This window comes from Anarhichas minor, unplaced genomic scaffold (assembly GCF_050575085.1).
Source record: "Anarhichas minor isolate MPS153535 unplaced genomic scaffold, ASM5057508v1 ptg000011l, whole genome shotgun sequence".
In the NCBI taxonomy this organism is placed as follows: domain Eukaryota; kingdom Metazoa; phylum Chordata; class Actinopteri; order Perciformes; family Anarhichadidae; genus Anarhichas; species Anarhichas minor.
This window is the reverse complement of record NW_027466457.1, coordinates 4347008-4370615: the sequence shown is the minus strand read 5'-3', so window position 1 is coordinate 4370615 and position 23608 is coordinate 4347008. Positions and strand designations below refer to the sequence as shown.

Here is a 23608-nt window from a genome sequence, read left to right as displayed (position 1 = left end):
TTTTTTTCTGTCACTCTAAAATTCAAATGAGTGAAAGATCTAAGTATGATGTTCCACACGCTACAAAATCTACCCACAGTATCCGAGGGTAACAAATCAACAGTGAAAGGAAAAAAGAATAAAAAAGATAAAAACGAACACAAAAACGTCCAAAATGAGTCTGACGACTCCGTAACACTGGAGTCAGAAGTGAAATAATCAGTGAGGTCACAGTGAGGCAGTGAGTGCTATTCCCACAACCCAGATACGACGTTAAATTACCACCCGTTCTTAGAAACTGCTGGCATAAAAGAAAGAGAGAAAAGAAAAGAAATGCACACAACTTCTCCCCAAGTCAAACTGCCTGGCGTACTGACTGGATGCTGCTGATGTACGTAGGTCTTTAGTGGTAATAAGAGATCTGTTAGAGAAAAGCTATGGATAAAATGCCTTTTGTTGCGTGAATAAAACTCACTGCCAGCAGAAGCTACTCATGAGTACAATTGTAGATTTTGTATTGTTAAAGAAAACAATTCAGTTCTTTTTACAACCTGGCTCTTATTTTTAGAGTTCCTGCTGCCACCGTTTATGATAATATGTTACTCACTTAGCAAACCGTAGAGACGGAAGTAGCGATGTTGCAAGACACAGCCAGGTTGTAAAAAACTGAATTTTCTGTAAGACCTTCCAGAGGCGTTCCCATCCCCACAGCCTGATAAACCACAGACACCTTTCCTGCAGTGGCATTTTAGAAGGGCACAGGCTTTGTGTCTAGCTAATTTAAGCCTGTGTATGACAAGTTTTTCTGTCGTAAAAAAGTAGGTTTTAAGGAAAACAAAATGTACTTTATTTTAACATTTTTTATCTTACTTTGGCCAGGTTGAACATATTTTCTGGTAGCAGTTTACTTCTGCAGCAAAAAAAAAGGAAAATGAAAGATTTCTGCTAAATTCCATGACCATTTCTTTCTCTACTGGTGATGAGAAAACATCCCAGTATTTCCTTCTTTCACTACACCAGACCTTGTGCAGCCTGGTCTGAGAAGCCTCATCGGGTTCACAGGGATGGAAATCTTGCTGGCTCTCAGACTGTGGTGGTGTTAACTTGTCCTCACAGATAATAATTGAAATGGATAGTTATAAAACAGCCAACAGCCTCTCCACGCTAGTGCCCCAAACATCCATCCCTGAGTGATAAACAGGCAAAAGATGAAGTGCCTCTTTTACCAGTTAGCTGTGTCGTTAGGTGGTCCTTACTGTCTGTTGTTGTGGATCAAGTTGGGACAGAACCACGTGAGTGTGATTTGTAGCTGAAGTAGTAGGGATGGGTGTCAACTGGGGTCTCAGCCTCACATTACGGGATGCCCTTTAGTATGAAGGAAGACCATATGAAAATAAAAACAAACATCAAACTCTCTGTCCAAGACATGATGCAACTTGTCATGCTACGGTTCAAGAAAGGGTGACCATAAGGAAAGTTGTATACCTATGACAAAGAAAATCATTTCCATATCTATATCTCTATACTTTTTTTTTTAAATTTCAAATATATATTTAGATATATATATATATATGTATATAATTGGTAGAAATTAGTAAACTATTGGTGGAATACATTTTAAGATTTCTCTCTGCCTTCTATACTAAAAACCAAAAACAGGCGCAGATTAATTTATTACATTTCCTCTTTGCAACATTGTCTTTTCTTCTGAAAGCTATATTTAGATACATGTATATCATATTATATAATACCTATATATAATATTCCCTTTGGAAAACCAAAAAAATTGATTATGAAAAAAGCCACGAGTGTTGGTTAAACATTCTCCAAATATAATAGATAGCACAGTCCGAGTACCGAGGCGGAGAGGTTTTCTCCCGTGGTTTACTAGGTGGAGCTCCACCTCTGGGCTCGAAAGTCTTAGGTTTAAAAACAACAGCAGGTATAGAGAAGACACACATTGTCAGAGCTGTGTCTGCACTATGTCCATAGTCCTGTGTTCATCATTGTTGGTCTCTCTATAAATATTTTGAAAGGCAACTGAGCTTTCTGTTTGGAAAACAAAAGTCTTCCTCCTCCTCCTTTACTCAAACTGCGAAAGGCTTTTTGAGGCCTAATAGATGGAGTGATAGAGGTAGAGAGGAGAGGAGGGAATAGTGAGAGAGAGAAAGTGTGGGTGTTACTAGGGAAACAACTGAAGCTTACACAAATCAAATATTTTAACCGGAGCTCATGCGATTCTCCTCGGCAAAGAAAGACCGGAGCCCATTTTGAGGTCTGATCTAATTGGCTGCAGGCAAGGTGGTGGGCAGACACTCAGGGCCAAGTAGAGGGGGAAACACGTGTTGACTCCCCCTCTTCAGTGCAGTGCCAAGTGCAAGGTGTTAATGCAGAACAAGAACATAAAGTGTCGCTAATGTACACAGGTTAACATTTGTGATGCAGAACATAAAAGCAGCCAGAGTAAAAGAGGAGCGGTCCCTATCTTTTCCCCTTCATCAACTCTATGTCTTGCCCGTTCTATCGTCGTCTTTCTCTCCATCTGTTGCTGTGTCTCAGGGCAGGGGTCAGCTCTCTAGCAGCATTTTCAGTGCTCGTTCAATGTTCATGCGGTGTCCGACTCGTGTCACTCCCAGCTCTGCAAAGTCTTCCTTGGTTAAAGCTGGGAGGTGAGAGCCTTCGATCTCATGTTCCTGAAACCCTGCTCTGTGCTCCCCCAGATTTATGCTGTCCAGCCAGTCTCCTACGTCGTACTTATTCCAGAGGTGGAGGGGTTTCTGATGGAAGGGCCTGAGGGCTAAAAGTGGTGACCCCAGTCCGGGGGAATGGGAAGGTGATGGGGACGGGGAGCGAGAGCGGGAACGGGCACTGGAGCTCCTCATTACGAAGCGCACCTCTTTAGGCTCTTGGGGTAGGCTGAGGCTAGAGGATTTGAGGATGGTTTGTGGCGGTGTAGTCGGTGAGGTCGGTAGACCGAAGCTTGAGAATCGTCCAAGGGGGTCGCCCCGATCAGGTGAGCCTGATCCTGGGCTTAGGGTGCGTCGGCTGACAGGGTAACGGCTGCCAGGGCGGACGGTGAATGTGGTGCCGTAACTTCTCTGAGAAATGGTGTGGAGCTCGCCTAAGCTGCTGAAAAGTCTGGTGGAGACCGAGAGAGAGAAAGAAAGAGAAAGAGAGAGAGAGAGAAATAGAGAGAGAGAGAGAGAGAGAGAGAGAGAGAGAGCGAGAGAGAGAGAGAGAGAAAGAGAGAGAGAGAGGGGGTTTCAGGAATGTTAGCAGAGGAAGTGAAGGTAAAACAAAGTAAAAGTAATGAAGAGGAAAAAGAGATCAAGCTTAGGGTTATATGTATTGACCGCTGTAAGTTCCTCTAAAGGTTAAGTTAGTGTAGGCTTGAGGTTAATGACTGTTAGGCAGACCACACGATACTCAAAACACAGCAACATCAAAGCAGCAAGCTGCACTCATTGGCTGGAGTATCTGAGATTATTTATAGTTTTGGATAAAAATCGATGTACTACTCAATCATGCATACGTAACATAAGACTCATCACTATTTCAAGTAATACATGAACTTATACAAAGGATTACAAGGCAGCATTTGAAAATAATATGTCAATATTTTCACAGACCCATCTGACCATTACTGAAAGTATTTTTCCCGTAATGAACTCAATCAAAATCGACTTCCTGTTATGGAATAGTGATACAATACGCTTTCCTGAAGTGATCACTGGGACCCACAAACAGCAAACATCTTAGAACTAGATTAGAATATCAAATATAATTGTTGTCTGACATTGAAACTGCAGTAACCGAGCACTGAATTCATATTTACAATACAGAAATTCATACTGCGCGCAGGCACACACACACACACACTTTTTCTACAGACACACACCTCTGAACACAGGCAGCTGCACATTACTTAGAAAAATGACATACAGAGCAGTAATTATGCTTTTTTTAAATGACTTCTATGAGATAGAGTGTATAAAGAAAACAGGTGACATTAATCACATCTGTCAAAGGCCACATGAAGGTACAAAAAGCTGCATCCTTTTTCCAAAGCCCTGCACCGAAGTGCAGCTAACACTTAATTCAATGCAGTAAGTCTCAGTGACCAAAAAACGTAATCTTACCATCTGCAGCATGAAGAGGAAGATTTTAGGAATTATTGCCAGAATGCAGTTTGTATTAGTACAAACTAAATCTGGCAATAATTCTTAACCAGTAAGAATCTGATGCTGTTATTCCAGTATCTTCCACAAGTACAATAAATGCTGGTTTATCTTCATTTTCACACTTGACCCTCTTTTGAAAAAAAATAATATAAATTGGTGAAACAGTTTAAAAGTGGCTGATTCATTTGCTACTGATCCAATGGAGGAAAAGATGGTCAGAAAGGAGAAGAGGGATGGATTAGATGGATTTTGTCTAGCTTGGTGCAAGCAGGAAGAAGCAGAAGCCTAAATGTGATCAGAGATGGTGCAATGGTGTCTGCTTTACTCATGCATGCTAGTGAGTGTCTTTTTTACAGGTGTGCCACAGGTGTTATCCCTCTACTGCATGTGTGTAGATGTGTTTTGGTGTGCACTAAAGAGTGTGATGAAACAAAAGTATAGGCAGCGCACATGGCTGGAAAAATGACCAGACTACAGGGAGCCGACGGCTATGAGATGAGCTCCATGCGCACTTACACAGTCGTCCTGCCCTCCTGGGCGCACAGTCACTTCTAGACCAATCAGATCAGAGCAGCAGGGCGGAGCATGCAAGGTGAGCAGAGAGAGAGCAATGGGAGAGAATGTTAGCATCACTCCATGAGACGCAGCCTGCCAACCAGACTTATTGTCTGCTTCAGCCAACTCTGCTGTCTTTGACAGGCATTGTGTGTGTGTGTGTGTGTGTGTGTGTGTGTGTGTGTGTGTGTGTCAAGGTATGTGCATCTGACTTTCTGAGTGTTGTTGCATCCATGAATTTATGTGAGTGCATATGATGGTGTTATTGATGTATAGGCATGACAAAGACAGCAGAGTATGCTTCGGCACTGGAAGGTCTGACCAGTGGGCTGCATGAGAGAGAAATGAGTACACTATTCACATATCAAACACTGCACAAACAAAAGAAAAACAAACAAACAAATAGAAGGCGGGCACATGTCCCTTGACTTTTGTTTGCTTTTGTATTCATTCTGAAATGATGGACTAAAAGAGCTTATTCTTGTTGGTAAACACATCTATATATAAATCGTGAAAGCAGTAGTTATATTTGCATTTATATCAGTTGTATCTAAGGAATGTGGTGTAGGTGTGTTTTCTAATCAAGGCATACGCATTCAAAATATATTATCAAATATATTCTGTGCTGTTTTAGTGTGGTTTAAGAAACCTACAGTGTCCAATTAGCAAGACAGTCAGGGACCATGGCCATCCTCAACACAATCACTGAAAAACAAAACAAAGTTATGCAAATTACATTAAAAGATAAGAACAGAAAACCAAAAAGCACAGATGAAATACAATGAGAACCACAGGTTTCTAAACCACCCAAAGCTATGATGATACACTGCATGTGAACGAGGTGTATACAGAGACGAAATACAGCAGCATGTGGATTAAATGTGACACAGTTAAGTGATGGAGCAACATTACAGGATGCTGGGATGCCGATACAACATGTGAAATACTAAAGAGGGGGTGAGGAAAAACGAGAGAGAGAGAGAGAGAGAGAGAGAGAGAGAGAGAGAGAGAGAGAGAGAGAGAGATAATGGTGTGCATGATCATTTTTGTCACAGCCGGGGGTCGACTGTTGGGATGGATTTAGTGGGGATGAATTTGATTGCATGGAGAGGATGAGCCCAATCATGAGTGAGTGTTGCATGATATGTTGTGTTTGATATCATGGTCACCTGCTCCATCCAGGGATCACGATGTTGTTGCGGTACGGACCAATGACTGGTGGCTGAATTTGGCTCAATGTCACATGGTGACTTTAAATTTAATTATATGGTAACCCAAGCACTGCAGTGTCTTAAGTAAAATGGATGAATGAGCTCTTCGACGAAAAGTATTTTGGTATTAGTAATAGTAGTCCACTACTGGTGAAGGGGCGGGGCATGCTAATAATGTTTTTAGAATGCAGCATAGTCTATGCTTACACAATTGTTTTCATAAAAATAAAAAAAAGATGGCCTAAACACATGACATTGCTACATTGATGGAGGTGCTGTAGCTAAATTCCACATCAAACATGTCCAGAAGCAACAACAACAAGTAGAGGACAAGAGTTACAAAATTCTGCCAAAGTCTAATGTTGAAAGGCCAATAACTACTCGCCCTATGGGGTCAAATCACTGTCAATATCTGCGCGCACAAATGAGACCCATGCCTCATTGTGTAGAGGTCCTGCGGGTCAAACTCAAACAGCATACGCATATTAGTTTTGCAAGCGCTTTCACATCACTCCGCGCAGAATATCTCTGCTCGTGTGAGCAAAATTGAAGCCTGCGAGGAGAAAACCGTGCTCTGAGCGCGAAGAGCGTCCCCTGGCGCACTCCTTCTATCACTGCTCTTCTGCTTGCAAAGCTTTTATCTCATTTGTCCGTGGATCTCATTTGTGCTCGCGGATATTGAGAGTGATTTGACCCAATATAGCCCTTCTACTGATCAATTCTTGCAAGACTTTTCCTTTCGTTGATGGCTATGTAACTAATTTAGTTGACAGCTGAATGGAAACACAAAAATGTGAAGCGCTGTAGTTTCAGCTTTGTGGAGTTGGTCAGCTCCTCCTGCCCATGTTAACACGACGAGAGGACTGCAAAAGAGTCAATGTTTACATCTTGTAAACCTTGGAATGTCTCCTCATATCTTTTAGCTCCTCATAACCAGCAGTGAAGTATAGTGAACATGAAAGCAAAATGTTCCACCCTCCTTATTCATATGAACAGAAATGAGGACAAGAGAAGAAGAAAGTTGAGGAGCAAGGCTTTAAAAAGACGTCATCTGAAGAGTGCCTTCAAACTCCGGAGCTCTTCTGAACAGCACATTAGAATTAACATCAATTAGTGTCAATTTTATGGTAAAGTAAAATTGCAATTGTTCGTACAACCTGCCGAATCATTAGAAACACAACTGGGCCAAATCCTGAGTAGATCAAAAGAGAAGACATTTATGTGACAGTGGCACCTCAGAACTTGTCTGTTAGTCGCATCATTAACATGGCTGTTAATGCCAAGATCATGAGGGGATGATATTAATGTGACACACCATTATAGTTCAGTCATGTTCAAATACTTCTGAAAATGCATCCTTAAATCTTTGAGGTTATCACTGATATTACGGTAGGATGGGGGGGCGATGATAAGAAGGAACGTTTGCGGTCTTATCAGAGTTATATCAGTGATGGCTGCAAAGAAATGTGGATATAAGGATGTATTACGTATTATTTGAACAAGGACTCTGGAAAGTTGGAAAGGTAGCTACTAACAGGGTCAAAGGTTAGAACCCAACAGAGTGCGTGTGAGATGAGGAGAGGCTTTCAGGAAGTGCATGCCTCCGAGCCCTGTTACCTTGTTTGCACCAACAGATACTATTCTACTACCAGTTCTGCTACTACTACTATTACTGCACACACACACACACACACACACACACACACACACTACCGTCTCCTTATTGACTACTACTGTCTATAGTATGCACTTAATTACCCAGACCACTTAACAGTATGTCAAGGAGTAGAGTTGTAACTATAGAAACAAGGAGCACTTTAGACCCAGAGGCATGAATTGTAGTACTACTGTATATCTCTAAAACCAATTATGTGTATTTAAACCCTTTAGCCAAATATTTTATATTCTTTTTAAAATAAATTTTGTTACGACAGACTCTAAGTGAATAAATCAGGTGATGCAAACAAGGTAACATATAACAGTTAAAATAAAACACATGAAAGAAAATGTATATAAGGGTTGTTATCTTTCAATGGGATTAGTTGAAAGGCTTGTTAGGAAAATTATATTTAAAAAAAGCTTAAGTTTACCCTAGGGGCTATAACCTTAAGGTTTACTCTCTTCGGTGTCCTCACATCTGCAGGAATATAAAGGACTTCATTGTACCTTCAGGTATGGTGTGAAAACAAGAAACCCACAGATAACAGACAAAACAGCATTGTGCTTCAGATGCTTCAGATGACCCTGTAGCAGTCGCTGTGTGAGAACCAAGTTTGTGTTTGCCTCTTTTCTATGCTTCAAATTTGCTTTTTACTTACTGATGTTGCAACTTACTGTACGACCCCTAGAAAGGTACAGCACATATTAACAATGTCGTTACACTAACATTGTCAGGGAAGCTAATGCCAGCAATGCTGGGGACCTCTGATCTCACTACCGCTTACCATCACAGTGGACTGGCTAAAATATGGATTCATTTGCATGTTTTAAAATGTGAGTAAAATCGAATCATGCACAGAAATAAATTGAGGCTGCCCTCTTTAACTTAGCCTCAAGCTTTCCCTCTTTCCAGAGAAATGTTGTCAGATTTAAGACTAAAATAAACTCGAAGACTAGAAATATGTTTGCTTTTAAATAATAAATGAAATTTTGGCAAACAAGAGAAAAGAAATGTCTGACAAGTGTACAATTATAATTCATTTAATAATGTAATTTGTGCTGGCCAGTGGACTTTCTTTAGATTGCTAACTCTCTCTGTCTCTGCCATCATCTGAGTAAAAGACTTTTAATAAAACCATTTGTTCTGGCGCTCAGTGTTTAAAACAGTTTCGGAGTAAATTTTACTAGCTTCTCTCTTACCTGGCACCTGCCACAGGTGACTTCCTCCCCGGGTCAAATGATGCTCCCAGTGGTTCCTCTCCCAGTGACCTAGTGTCTTTATTTAGCTGCTGTAGTCGTGAACTGAGCTCCCCCATAACAGATGGTTTTGCTCCCTCATCTAAACCCAGCCCCAGTCCCAGTCCACCAAGATTGCCCAAACTCCCAATACCTAGCCCCACCCCTGGTCCACGAGGCTCCACTGGGTCCCCCCACAGCTTGGACCTCCGCTGGAAGAGGTAGCGCGGCTTGGTGGGGGCTAGTCCAGTCACTGAGGCTGAACCACCTGCAGGCAGCCCAGCTCCTCCAGCTGCAGCAGCAGCCAGAGCAGCAGCCTGATGTTGTGATAGCAGCTCGCTGTCAGAGCTCTGCTTCAGCAGAGGGTCCCTGAAGGTGACAGGGCCTTTACTGCCTCCTATTTGGGACTTGAGTCGGGGCTTAGGAGGCACTGGCGGCTTGTCGAGCACAAAAGTCTGCCCGTCGGCATAGGAGGTGTGCGTGGTGTGTGTGTCGGCAGGCTCGCCGCTTTCTGAGGACAATGTGGACATGCTGGAGACCGTGGAGATGGTGCTGGTGGTCTCGAGATGGTGGTCTCGCTCTCTGTCGCTGGAGCTACGTGTGTCAGCCTCCTCCACGCCTGAGTCAGCCGCAGAGCCAGACTCGCCCACCGGCGGGGGCTCCAGAGGGTCAGAGGGCTTCCCTGAGACAACTGCTGCACTGGGTAGAGGTGCCAGTTGGGGAGGCTGAGGCTGGGTGGGTGTCACAGTTGGGGTTGTTGGGGTAAAGGGAGTTTTGGGTGTTGGTGTTGTAGGGGCGGTGGGAGAGGAGGCAGGTTTAGGTGGGGACACTGGTGTCCCCTGTGCCTGTGCCTTTGCCAGTGCCAGCAGCCCATTAGCAAACTCATCTGGCGGTGGAACAACTCCAATCTGACGTAGCTCCTCTCTAGTTTCCTCATCACTGGAGGACAATATTGCAGGGGGCAGGGTCACTGTGTACGGATCCACATCCTCCTCAGAGCTTCCCTGAGCCAGGCTTTTCTCTTGGGCTGGACTGGCAGGACGCTGAGTTTGAGGCTGGGCCTGGAGCTGGAGCTGGGCCTGGGGCTGGGAGACCGTAGGACTGGGAGATTTAGCCCGTGGACTTAGAGATTTACTGGGCTCAGTGGATGTTGGGGCAGGTGTCTGCTCTAGTTCTGAACCCACCCCGACAGCCTGGCCGTTACTGGTAGCATGGACCATGATAAGCCCTGCTGTTTTCTGCTGCGAGGTATCCATAATACTAATCAACATACTTTTTTTATCCTCTAGTCTCTTCTCCTCCTTCCTCTCCTCCACTCTGGCCTCCATCTCCTTCCTGAATGATAAAGGTGATGGTGATGTGGTCCACTGTGGTTTTGTGGGCTGGGAAACTAAAATAGATGCTGGGGAGGATCCAACTCCATACCCCGCTGCCTTGGCGCTTTTAGGTGAAAAAGGGGGAGTTGTGGGTGCCCCTTCACCATGTGGAGACTCTTTGGTCTGAGGGTCAATGAATACTGCCCGCTCCTGTTTAGTCCTAGGCTCTGGGCTTCCAGTTGGGGACTGGCTCTGGGAGGTCAGTGCTCTCTCCCTTGCGGCCAGCGCAAGAGCCAGTGGAGAGTTAGGGTCCAGGGGCTTTCCTGTGAGCGGATGGATAAAGGTGGTCCCACTAGGTGAGGGGCTCAGGGCCAAGGCAGGGGGAGGCAGCTGTCCCAGCTCTCTGGTGAGCATCCGTTCATCGATGGAGTGAGACTGAGTCAGAGAGGGGGGGTCAGAGCTGGTGGTAGACGCCCCTTCCATGGTCCCAACAGAAAGGAAGACAGTGGATTTCCTCCGTTCTTCTAGGCGACGCTCACGGTCTTTCACTGCTCCAGCTATTGCAGCAGCAAAGGGGCCCTTACCCTGAAACATCATCTCTCCCTGGGCACGGATACGCTCTCGCTCAGCCATCAGCTGCTGCTGGTAGTAGTCTGCACGGCTGGTGTGTGTGTGTCCATGGGTATATGAGTGTCGTCCTGAGGGTGAGCTCTCTCTGGAGTGGGCAGTAGCTAAGGCCAAACTAGCTTTTTCTTGTGCATCTTCCACCTGCATAAAGACAAAAAAAATCAGCCAAATATTTTAAAGTTAGGGGGTCTTTGATACTAAAGCAAAGCAAAACTAAACAGAAGACCACCCCCGATGTGTAACCTACCTGTAGTTGTTTAACCAGGGGACTTTTCTTCCTCTGGGGCTTGGTGGGTGTGTACAGTCCAATGCTAAATTGTCCTACATTAGCATAAGGGTTGTCAATAACCCGACCCTTCCTTTTGATTCGCTCAGGTGGAGTAGCACCAGAAGGACGGGGAATTTCTGTAGGTTCTACAGGTAGATGTGAAGAGTCCTGCAGGATGATCATGGAGCGGGCTTTCTTCTGTCTCTCTATGTGTGTGGCCTGCTGGTGAGCGGCCTCGTAAGGTAGATCCAAGGAGGAGGGCTTGAAGCTGGAGCGTCCCCCAGGCTCATGGCCCTGACTCTGGGTCCTAGATGGGGGAGGAGGGGGACAGAAGGCTGGGGGAGGACCAGTGTCTAGGTAGTAGGGAGGAGGAGGAGGTGCTGTTTGTGGCGGTGGAGGGATGGGATGGGGCTGTGAGTGCTCTCGGAGGCTGTCTGTCATAGAGGAGCTGCGGGGAAATCTGTGCTCGCCTGCAAGGGCAGACAGACGATCCTCCTCAGTGGCACCTGATGAGGGAGGGAAGAGCACAGACCTTCTGGTGACAGGGAGTAGGCTCATGAAATTGGACCATTTTATACCAGCCTAGCAGGTCCACAGCTGCTTCCTAAAAAATAAACTGCAATGCATCCATCTGTAAATCTGTTAACTCACACACTTTAATACAACTTGTAACTCTAACTGTTTTTTACTTATATTACAAATGAATTGAACATTTGTTTAATGCGTGTTCTTGAGAACAAGGAAAATAATTAATATAGTATTAATAATGTATGTGTATATATACAGTTGAAATGGCTCTGTACTTGTGTTTTCGTGAATATCCATTTAAGCACTTTTGCACATTATTTCTTGTCAACCACAACTTAGAATTGAATTGATGAAGATGCAGCTTCATCTTCAGTATTTTTCTATTTGTTGTATTGCTGTCTACATGCTATTCTTTGTGGGTGTAATGATGCAACTTTACATAAAAAGAATGAAGCTTCTTATATTCTCTACATGTCAATATATTACCTATAAGCGTACTGCACATAAGATACACTATCATTCACCTTATTTGAATATGTACAGGATGGGTGATTGTTTTACCAAAAGACTTGGTCCTGGACATCCCCTTTGGTAGTGGTATATGACCTCTCTCAATGCCTGGGTGAAGACCTCCATGTAGAGTCATTCCTTGTCTCTCAAACAGTGACTGCAGCACAACAAAACAGGGAATTTACTGTGTAGTGAAACACAGTTTTAATGCCTTTAATTAAAAAACAAATATCATTACTTAATCTTTCCATGAGGAACTATATTTGTGCAGTGTACAAATAAGACTTTAAAGCTTCATTAAAACTCCGGCACTGTATACAGAATACCAACAACAAAGTAGCACAAAGCATACTTGTGTACATGCGTGCAGTGTTACATAGCGCAGTGTGTTATACATCATATTGAGTTTGTATGTTTGCCAACATGTCTGCCAGTGTGCTGTGTGTAGGTGCACTCACACTGATCTCTGCTGGTGTTATTCTCCTGCTGGTAGGCCTTTGTTTGACAGTAGCTGCTCTGTAATCTGCCTCCGAGGGCTGAGAACGCAAGATAGACTCCTGGGATGCCAACATCTCATCTAGTCTGTCTGTTGAGAAGGAAATGAGCCAGAACTAAATACTGAGGCGTTAGACCTGGGAAACATTGTGTCATCATTTCTGACATTGCTAACACAGTAGGGATTAAAAATTGTGATTAAAAAGGGAATCTCCAAAATGTAGTTATACACTAAAATATGAGGGCATGCATGGTATTGTACAAAATCTCAATACAGTGTTTCTTTGATGACCACTAGGGAGTGAGCACTATGAATTGAAAGGGACAGAGAGAGAAAAGGTGGAGAAAGACAGTCCGCATATTTCAAGTGTTCTGCTCTTCGGCTCTAAATCAACACTGCTAAGATTAATGCAGCAGTGATAAATTATCTTTATGATGTTCAGAGAGGTGTCAAAGTTTTGCCTAAGACTCACCTCCTCTTCTCCTCCGAGCAGAAGCTTGGTGGGAAAAAGATAGCGTCAGCAAAGGAGGGGAAATCACGAGAACAAGCCAACAGAAGAATTGACTACTCTAAAAGTTAGGAGACACACCAAGTTTTGCATGCCAGCTATCTGGCACTCACCCAGTTCTTCCAGCTCAGCGGTCATGGACTTCGAGCGCAATGTCAGGGTGGTGCTGGGAGCTCTCTTGGGTGGTGGGGGAGCTGTGGAAAAAAGGCATGGTGTTGAAGATGACGTTGAGGGGGATGAAGATCCTTTGGATTTGCGGCTCAGTGCCCTCCTGGCATCCCCCAGACGGCCAGCCCATCCTGTCTTCACTGCTTTGATCTGGTGAAATTCAGACGAACTGGACGGCCCGCACTTAGCCAGGACCTTGTTCAGGCTACGGTTGGAGCCCGACTTCTTCATGTTTTGCCCTTTGTTGGTCCAACAGCTTGTAAATGTTTCAGTCTGTCTCCAAGACTTTCAGTTTTCTAGTCTTTGTGCTGCAAGATTTCGTCTCTGTTGAGGAGCCCAGAGGCAGTAAATGTACAGCTCAGTCCAGTCTGTAACATCCCTAGCTTTCTGAACCCTCCCATTACACACATAACGCAATTTGTCTGCCACAATAGGCAGAATGAGTAAAATTAGTGTGGCAAGGAGAGGGAGAAAGTTGTCCATCTTACTTTTAATATGCGGCCTGTCTGGAATTTAGCAGGAGTGTATCAGAAAGAAAGGCGCCGACACACCGGCTTACACACACATGCATATCCTCCCACATGCGGGACCACATGCAGATACACAGAGAAAACTCCTTGAGGAAGGACATGATGACATGTGGGCTTACAGACGAAGAGATGACAGTAAATTCAACAGCTAAGGAAAATGATGCGGTGCAGGCTTTGTACCCCAAAGCGCATCGGAGCCTCCCTATCCTACTACACACACACACAAGGCAACTGGGCTGTTATCGTCTCACCCAAAGCGGTAAAACACATCTAACAAATATCAGCTCCAAATGCAAACGGTAGAGTTACAGCTTTAAATAAAAAGCTTTAAATCAGGTTACAATAAACACCGTAATCAACCAAATGAAAAATAAGGTGTAATGTATTTCAGCATGTTAAGTCTGCAGTAACGACGTAATGCCATGCAGTCGGACACAAATCATAAAGCCACATACAGCGGCAGTCTCTACATGCTATGACAAACCCAAGTTTCTTATCATTACTCCACAATACAAGTAGATCAGCTCACTCTATCCGAGATCGACCAGCTGGCACTCAATGCACTACTGTAGAGCGATAGATCGCCAAATCCCACGGGTGCCCCAGTGCCTCACTAACGCCTAACTATCCCGCTGTCGTCAGCAGCTGCAGATCTAGAGTACGAACGGCATCCTCGGTACAGTCCGTATCAAACATCTTCTTTTCCTCACCGGTCTGCACATTCTGGTACAGTAGCAGGGAGCAGAGGAGATGGAGGAGGACAGGGAGAAAGAGAGAGTCAGAGGGAGAGAGAGAGATGCTTTTGCTGTAATGTAATGCCTAATTCAAACATGCAGGGTAGTCACCATGGCAACGGTGGCAGTGGTGAGGCCTCGCATGGTGCAGAGAAATTTTGTTTGCCTGCAAGTCTCTGTGTGTGAGTGCGTGTCAGAGCTAGCAGGCTGTGCATTTCTGCAAAGGAGCGGCACGATATACAGAGTAATCCCAGCGGAGAAGAAGTGCAGCAGGACAGGGCGGTCTGCACAGCTTAGGATGTAAAAAACACGAAGACATTTAGGAGTTTGAAACAGGACTGACAAATCATGATTTCAGCTCAGAAACAATTAACATTCACCATCTTGTGTAAAGCTGTCTGCACTGTCTGAATCCGTCTGTCCATCTTTTCTTTGATTTTACGATAAAGGAATCTTACCATCCATTGTCTGTTTAGTCTACCTCACTCGTTCTATAGCGTGTCAAACATCTGTGGTCCTCAGCAGCTTACACACAAGCCTACATTTTACATTATATAGTAGAACACATCAACCACAAATGCCTTAATATATAGACATAGATAGTTAGATGAGATGACCGATACTTCTCTTATTTAATTTAGCATACAAAGACTGGAAACAAGGGGAAACAGCAAAGGTAAAAAACCTGCCTACCAGCACTTCTAAAGCTCATTAATTAACACATTCTTGTTTGTTTAATCAATACAAAAAAACCAAAATGATAATTTCTTGGTCAGAACCAATAACTGAGAGTGGAGACCCAGAGTCTCAACTTCTCAGAGCCAAGAAATAGTCCGGCACATAATCCCTCATAAAATGGCAAATATTGGACCGACCGAAATGAGAGTGTCATTTATTGTCTCATGAGCCACAATCCAAAATGTCAACCTTTAAGCTTTAATAAATCCACAGAGGAAGACTGTGACATGCAGTTCAAAGCGTGAACCTTCAGTTAAGATGCTTTTAAGAAACAGGCATAAGGTATAAAGGTAAAAAGCTATAAAGACCACAGAGAGAGAAAGAGAGAGAGAGAGAGAGAGAGAGAGAGAGAGAGAGAGGAGATGGCGATTAAGAGATACCATAAGGCACTGAGTAACATCATTTTGTTTATACAATGAAACTAGGTCAAACCCATTTTTCACAGTCTCATATCTCAATAATCGCAAAGGACACACACACACACACACACACACACACACACACACACACACACACACACACACACACACACACACACACACACACACACACACACACACACACACACACACACACACACACACACACACACACACACACACACACACACACAGTGCTGAGGTCATAGTGCCAGAACTGTGTGGGAGCTTAGTAATGGCGAGCTTTGGTTGACATGGAAACCACACGAATTTACAGCAGAGAAACGTGGTGGAAATCACCTTGACAACAGAAAACACACATATCTTCCCGTGTCCTCTGCACATGAAACCAACCTACAGATTACCATTACAGTTATAAAATGCATGATCAAATAACTGAGACATCCTATGAGCAAGTACGTGTAATGCTAAAATCCTTTAAAGCACCCAATCAACTATAATGAAGCGTTTACTACACAATTAGTTAAATAATTGTTCATACTAATTGATATGCTTAATAATAGTTACATGTCACAAGATTTCCCATAATACAGGGGCAAGCCTTTTTGTGACCTTTTAGACACAGTGGAGCTCATCCTTTGGTATTTACCTTTCTTGCGAACGACTTCCTCAGACTCAGGTTTGCGTGTCACAGACACCACCTTCATCAGCAGCCTGTTGCCCCCCTGCCGGATCAAGGACACCACCTGCTTATGGCCCACCTTTACTACATTTACCCCGTTTACCTAAGACAACACACACACACACACACAAAGACAGAATGAGATAAGTCGACATAAGTGCAACCATTTCACAATTCTGCAAACATTAAAGCACTATAAGGACAACATTCTGGTAAATTCAGGTGGAATACTTCACATGACCAAACACTCAAAACTAAAATGACAGCCTTGCAGTTGTATACCTCCACCCACAAGTCAAGCTGTGTCTGTCCAAAATGTCAGCACTTCATAAGTTTATCATATTATACATTTGTATGAAATTGTCATGAATAGTACATGAATGTTGTGAGATCACAGAGACCTTTGTGAGGTCACATTGACCGGATGGAGGAAGAAAACAAAAACATGATGACGCTGTTCAGGAAAGAAGCTTTATTTCTACAAACCCTCTTTACAGGCGCAGGAAGAACTATGCATCAGATCCACCATAGAACTGTGCAGAATCCTGCCGTTGTTAGGGTTTCTGTTCAAGGCCATCACCGGTCTGTTCACTAATGCAAAACAGCAGATACACATGAAGAGGAAGCGAGTGAAGTGTCTTTAATTACCTCAATGAGGAAGTCTCCTGTCCTCAGACCAGCCCGCCAGGCCACTCCCTCCACGTCCACAGACTCCAGGTACTGAAGGGCAGGAAACGCCGGGGTGGGGGTGAACTCCTCGATGGGCGTCTCGGCTGAGATGAAGCACAGAGAGAAAACACTTTAGAGAAATCTATAGCTTCCTTTGATTCCTTTTTGCTTTTCTAGTAAATGAGATTGCCAATGACCACAACAAGATCACAAACAGAAAATGTATTACATGCTGTAATAGGTATTTGGAAAATGTTGCTTGCTGGTTTAAATCTGCTCTATTTTAATTTCCTTTGAGGCAATGGTACATTTTTCAAAAACGTCCCTTTTAGCTTTATTAAAAAGATTTAATGAACCCATTCGCACTGCTTTTAGTTCTATTCCTTAATACAGATCTCGATATTAGGCCGGGATACTAGTTAGTGTACTGCTGCTGCACCTAAACGATGGTATTCATACATACAGGTGCGTACAATCACATGCTCACACACTTGCACAACTGCATGCATGTCTCAAACTAAATAGCCACACAAACAGTGCACAAGCACACTTTGTTAAGTGAGTGCGGTGTGCCACCGAAATCACTGACACATGAGGGTTCTCAGAGGACCGCTAAGTGAACTGCAGTGTGTGTTCGTGCATGTGCGAGTGTGTGTGTTTATCATCGCTCCGTGAGTGATGGAGCAGTAACGCACACTCAGACTCCCGCCAAGGTGCCTGAGAGGGGTTGCCATGGTAACCAGCGTGAGCAGGGAGCTGGCGCACGTGCACGAGTAAAAATGAAATTGCGGTGATGGAGATGAGTAGAGAGACGATAGCGGTTCAAATGCGGAAAGGTACGAAAGCGATGGCGTGAAAATATTTACAGAGGATAATGGACGGGAAGGACATGAAGGAGGTGGAGGAGAGCAGAGAGGACCGAAAACAAGGACAGACTGAGTAAAGATGAGAGGAACAAGAGAGGAGTGTGTCTCTACTAAAGCTGAACGCCATGTGTGGGGAACAGATGGGACAGCTAGCCGACAGCTCAGCCAAGGATGACGCCACCAAAGGGGCTACACGCACACACACACACACACACACACACACACACACACACACACACACACACACACACACACACACACACACACACACACACACACACACACACACACACACACACACACACACACACACACACACACACACACACACACACCGAGTGTTGACCGAAGCTTGTGGTGTTGTTGACTCACACAGTAACAATACAGACTGAGCCGCACTCAGTGACTCAGATCAACAAACTATTTCTCGCATCAAAACTCTTGATAACAGCTCGGTAGTGAATGTGAATAATTTGGCAAAAGTGTGTGTGTGTGTGTGTGTGTGTGTGTGAGTGTCTCACCTTTGGCTCCCCGCAGGACAAAACCAAATCCCTCATTTTCTTTCTTCTGTAAAACAGCATTCTTCTCCTCTATGATATAGTCACTGTAGAGGAGAGAGCAGAGGGAAAGCGGGTATGAATCCAACACCATCCTCACACAAACAAAGAGAGAAGGGGCGAGAGGGAGGGTAGCAGAGTAAAGAGGGTGGGTCGGGGTTGTTGACAAGTGGGAGGAGATGGAGGCACACACACACACACACACACACACACACACACACACACACACACACACACACACACACACACACACACACACACACACACACACACACACACACACACACACACACACACACACACACACACACACACACACACACACACCTGTACTTCTTTTCCTTTTCTATTAACCAATCAAGTTAAAAGCCAAGCAAGCACAGCTCATGATTACCAGGGGTTGTACTAGTATTTTGAGAAAGAGAGAGCCACACACACACACACACACACACACACACACACAGATAGAGGGACAGAGAGTGAGAGAGAATGAACAGGTGAGAGAGAGAGAGAGAGAGAGAGAGAGAGAGAGAAGTCCTCTTGATTGAAGTATCTTTGGGATAAAACCTAAGAGTGAATCAATCTTCTGGCTGATCCCTCAGATGAGACTGCAGCTGCAGAGGGTGTGGAGGCCTTCTACTAAAAATCTGACGGAGATGTCTGAGATGCAATAGTATCCCCTGATTAATGGCAGAGGGAATAGCAGGCAAAAGTAAGTGAGCACTTCATCACTGCCTGATTTCCCTGAGTGTTGAGGGGTGGAGGCTGTTAGATGGTGTTAACCTGTGCATCTCTGCACAAACTTAAATGTATTTATTCAAGCCACTCATCAGTGCCCAAAGCCTATGAGCCAAAACCAAAGCCGAGTTAGTAAAGCAGTCTTTAGCAGCAAAGCGAATGTCAGAATGAAGGCTGGATGTGTGTGCAAAAAATATCCATCACGCATCTCCTGAAACTGACTGACTGGTACTGTTCAGGTAAGCGGTATGAATGAGTTGTAATGGTTTTAATCTACATTTATGATGGTGAAAGATGTAGATAGGGCTAAAAGCTAAAGGCGTTTAAGACATGTTTAATGTAGAACAATCAAATGTAACTGTGAAATAAAAAGGTGTAGATGGCTGTAACCCAATATTCCTTAGTTTCAACTTAACGATCATAGAATGGCGGCGTATTTTCCAGTCTTTTGACACCATAACTTTAACTCAGGGGCCTGCTGGCAGTTTACAGCCTGAACACCTTGACAAAAGCCTGGAGTTTTGTAGTATTTTGTGAATTTCAGCAGTATCAGTCATCCTACCTCACAGCTGAGGCGGAAGTGGAGGGCTAAGTGTTCAGGTTGCAACTCAGTAGGCGGCTGCAGTCTCCATTAGCTTAGTTACACTCCACTCTCTCAGACTTACCAAGGGAACACAGAGCTCCTGCTTCTGTAGCCAGGAGATCCGTAACAAACCTTTCTGCAGAAGGGAGGTCAAAGGTTTGTTTTCATAAAAACCTATCCATCCACTTTTGCTATAAATATTATGCACAGAAAACAGTGTTGTTTAAGCATCACCGAGATGCTTTGTTTCAGTACAAACCTTTTTATCCACTATGCTTTCATCTCTGCTCTGTGCCCCAATATGCCATACGCTCACTCTCCTTGTTCAGAATCTCTATCCGCCTACATAACTCAATAAAAAAATATCCAAGACCAATAATTTAAAACGGTAAATGTTTCCTCAAAATAAATCCTGTCCTTTGACGTTAGTGATTCTAATTCTCAGAATGCTGTTCTATCTAAGAAATTGTGCAAGTTAACTCAATACGTTTCTGTTCTACTTCGACCTTTGGCTTGCATGTGCAACTGGTATTCTGTTCCGACATTCATATCCGACATTCATCTACCGCTTTAAACCTCAGTGTCATAGCTGTAACCTGCTGGGATTTTTTTGCAGTGTTCATTTAGTTTTTTGTTTTGCAGATCTGGAAAGCCAGAAATTTACAACAGTTTGTATTTTCCCAGCTCTCACCTAAACTATATTGCTGAAAGGTACTATACCTGCCATTCCAAAAGTAAATATACACATACCACGCTATCACAGGCGTGTGTGTGTGACTGTGGTAATGCTAATTCTACAAACCTAAAGCCCTGGTTACAAAGATGATATTTAATCCAACTAAAACCTAGAATGCAAGAACTTGACATTTTATGAAAGGTTGAGAAAGTGGGTGGAAACAATGCTCACTCAGACTCGCGCCGAGTCTCAGACTGACACACTGTGGCATTAAAGCCGAAATTTGCATCATAACAAAACCACACATAGCTTGCTACTCCACTCTCAGATAACACATTTGATTTAGAAGAGAGGTCTGACTGATACGCTTATACACAATAAATGTCAGCTTGAGACAGGGAGGGCACAAAGGAAAGAAAGACATGGACTAACAGTAAAAAAATATTAGAACATTAAACAGGTTAAATAAGAACATCCTGGCAGGAAATCGTATAAATATGAAGCACAGAACAATGCATGTGCCCACATGCATGCATGCAGAGAGCATGTTACGCATGTGTGTGCACAGTGCACATACAGACGGAAACAAAGTGGCAAACAGAGTTACGTAATATAATCTAATGTGCACTTTACAATTAGAACTGAGTGCACTAACAGCCTTGTGCCTTTAGATGGCAGCAGCTCCATAGCACTCCAACACCTTCTCACATGGACTCCATTAACCCTGTTCAGGCAGGGAAGCGCTCTGTGATCATATGACCAATACAGTCTGTGCAGTTCAGTATACACCAATTCACACGGCCTGCACAGTGCAGCAGCATGCTAGCTCAAGGAAAGAGGCTGTACCTGTATGAGGTGAAGTTGTCGTAGGATCCCACAGTGTAGTGTCGGAACAGTCTCTTAGTGCGGTCCTCCCGGGTCTCTGCAAAACAGATTGAAGCCCTTTTTAAATTAAACTTGATACATGTTTTCATACTGGGTTGAACAGTGCATTTAACTTAAAAAGTCAGTTACTCATCAGGTTATGTGTTTGTATGCAACCTGCTTTTGTTACCGTTTCAATAGGTAATATTAAAATAGTAAAACAAAGAAGACTTCTTGCTTTGAATAGTACGGTGTTGAGCTCAATTAAAGTGTGTGTGTGTGTGTTTGTGTGTGTGCATGTGGGTGGATTTATCCTATGGGAGTACTGATAGAGATCGATGCCCTCTCCCCATCCCAATAATACACACTGCACCTCCACTAAACAGCAATCTGCTGACTACACACCCCAACAACCTTTCAGGCCACACAGAAACTCTTAATTGGGCAAAGCTGTGAGAGCGAGGGGCGTCCTGGTGGTGATGTGAGACACATGGAATGAAGCCACGAGTCTGGCTTGTAACCTTGGTCACATGTCCCCGCTGCTTCTCTGTTTCCCGTCACTTTTGCTGTCTGCTATCTAATAAAGGCAATTCATCAAGCTGTTTGACATATCTTGTATATGTATGAGAAAGAAAGAGTCATGTCAGGAGTGAGAAGGGAAAGAGATCAAAGTAAGTGAGCAGACTTGACGTGGCTGGTATCCTGAGATCCACTTTAGCCTGTCCATCTGACTGTGTGTGTGAGTGACAGACTGTCAGTTGAGAGCAATTTGTAGCTCTGATGACGGCATCCGCTGACACTTGGTGACACACCAGGAGGGCAAAAACAATAAAAAGCCCTTCTAAAGTCTGAACCATCGTCCTCTGCTCATCCTCTCTCACCTGCCTTTTTTTATTTTCTCTATCTGCCGTTCTATTATAATCTTTTTTACTTGTGCTGTGTTCTTCACTCTCCAAGAGCACTGCTGTGTGAATCTCAGTCTCTCTGATTCTTACACATTCATTTGTTTCAGCAGGATTGCAAATGTGTAGCTTTCCTCTTCCCTCACTACACGTTTCACTCTCAGGCAGGAGGCTGTTTTAATGAAAGCACCCCACATTACAAAACCATGCTCTGTCCATAACAAGGTCCATCTCTTCCCAGAACGAGAACCATGGGGTCAACTGGTATTAGTCACCTTCATGGTCACTGGCTGCGGTGATATGTCATGTGTTTGACTGGGGGTTTATAGTTGAAAGGGAAAATTCTCCCTCAAAAACATTTTCATGGAAAAGAAAAAACCTTTGGTGATGCAATTGCCCCGTCTCGAGCTATTTTGTACGTGGTGTATTTTTGTTATGTTCATGATATTATCAGCCACAGACATTTAAAAATAATTTGCAGTGCAGCCAGAAACGAGTTGGACATCTATTCAGTCTCAACATCAAACATCAAGTTCTGGGTTCAGTCTATCGGGAGGAGAAACATTTGATTCATTCTAAAATCATAATTATGCTGCAGTGATCAATAATACAGGGAGGAAATTCAGCTTGTAAAAGCAAAAGAGACACCAGTTTCTCCAACAGCAGCATCTGCATTCAAGGAGCACGTCTTATATTCTCTTTACTGAAACTCGTCTTGATGTCTTGCTCTTACTATGCTATCAGTTACTGTTCTCTCCACCCACACAAGCCATCCACACTTGAATGCAACAAGTTCATGTCTGTTCTCTGAGGGTGGACAAAAGTAATTCCGTGAAAATGCATGTCAGAACAAATCGAAAAATCTACAGGACAACCTTTAGTTGTTCATCTGAATTTATCCCCGTGGATGAGGGGGTGGTTGAGAACTCCTACGGAGAGGGCATCTTCCTTTTGGCCCCCACTTCCCTGGACTGGGTTTATAGGTATGTTAGAAAACAGCCGAGGTAATGACGTTTTAGCAACATTGTAGCAGCAGATAAGTGGTGTCACCGAACATTCCTTCCCTCCAATCAGGCCCCGTTTCTTTAGCTTTCTTCGCTGCCAGCAGGAAACTCAGTGAATTGTTTTTAATTTGCTGTGACATCTTAAAACCTGGATGACTAAGACAATTGTACGGTATTATAAAATGTGCAAAATCACTAACTAAAATAGAGGTGGAAAAGGCAGGTTGAGGGAAAGTGGGTATATGGAAATGAATGTAATTTCCTCACAAAAACAACATCAACAGATTTCAGATCGATCAAGACTGTGTGAGCATTAAAGAAATCCGTTTTTTGTGAGGTCATCAGAGAAGGTAATGTGGAAAAGAGAGGTGAGAGCTGATTGGTATTTTGTCTGGCTTAGAAGGTTACTCTACGTCCGCTCTTGAGAGGACAGACGTGGTTGT

The 23608-nt window shown here is 43.8% G+C and overlaps 1 protein-coding gene across 1 annotated transcript in view; it reads right to left on the bottom strand.

The window, feature by feature from the left end:
- Nucleotides 1-2546: 2546 nt before the first annotated feature.
- Nucleotides 2547-23608, bottom strand: part of shank3a (SH3 and multiple ankyrin repeat domains 3a) — a 122097-nt gene continuing 101035 nt past the window's right edge. The window contains exons 15-25 of the mRNA XM_076089871.1: nt 21242-21317; nt 18363-18445; nt 16955-17079; nt 16274-16409; nt 13188-13268; nt 13039-13062; nt 12529-12656; nt 12122-12227; nt 11012-11538; nt 8786-10905; nt 2547-3117 (exon numbers count right to left, since the gene is read on the bottom strand). Of these exons, the coding sequence (XP_075945986.1) occupies nt 2547-3117; nt 8786-10905; nt 11012-11538; nt 12122-12227; nt 12529-12656; nt 13039-13062; nt 13188-13268; nt 16274-16409; nt 16955-17079; nt 18363-18445; nt 21242-21317 (3977 nt within the window). The remainder of the gene's footprint in view (nt 3118-8785; nt 10906-11011; nt 11539-12121; nt 12228-12528; nt 12657-13038; nt 13063-13187; nt 13269-16273; nt 16410-16954; nt 17080-18362; nt 18446-21241; nt 21318-23608) is intronic.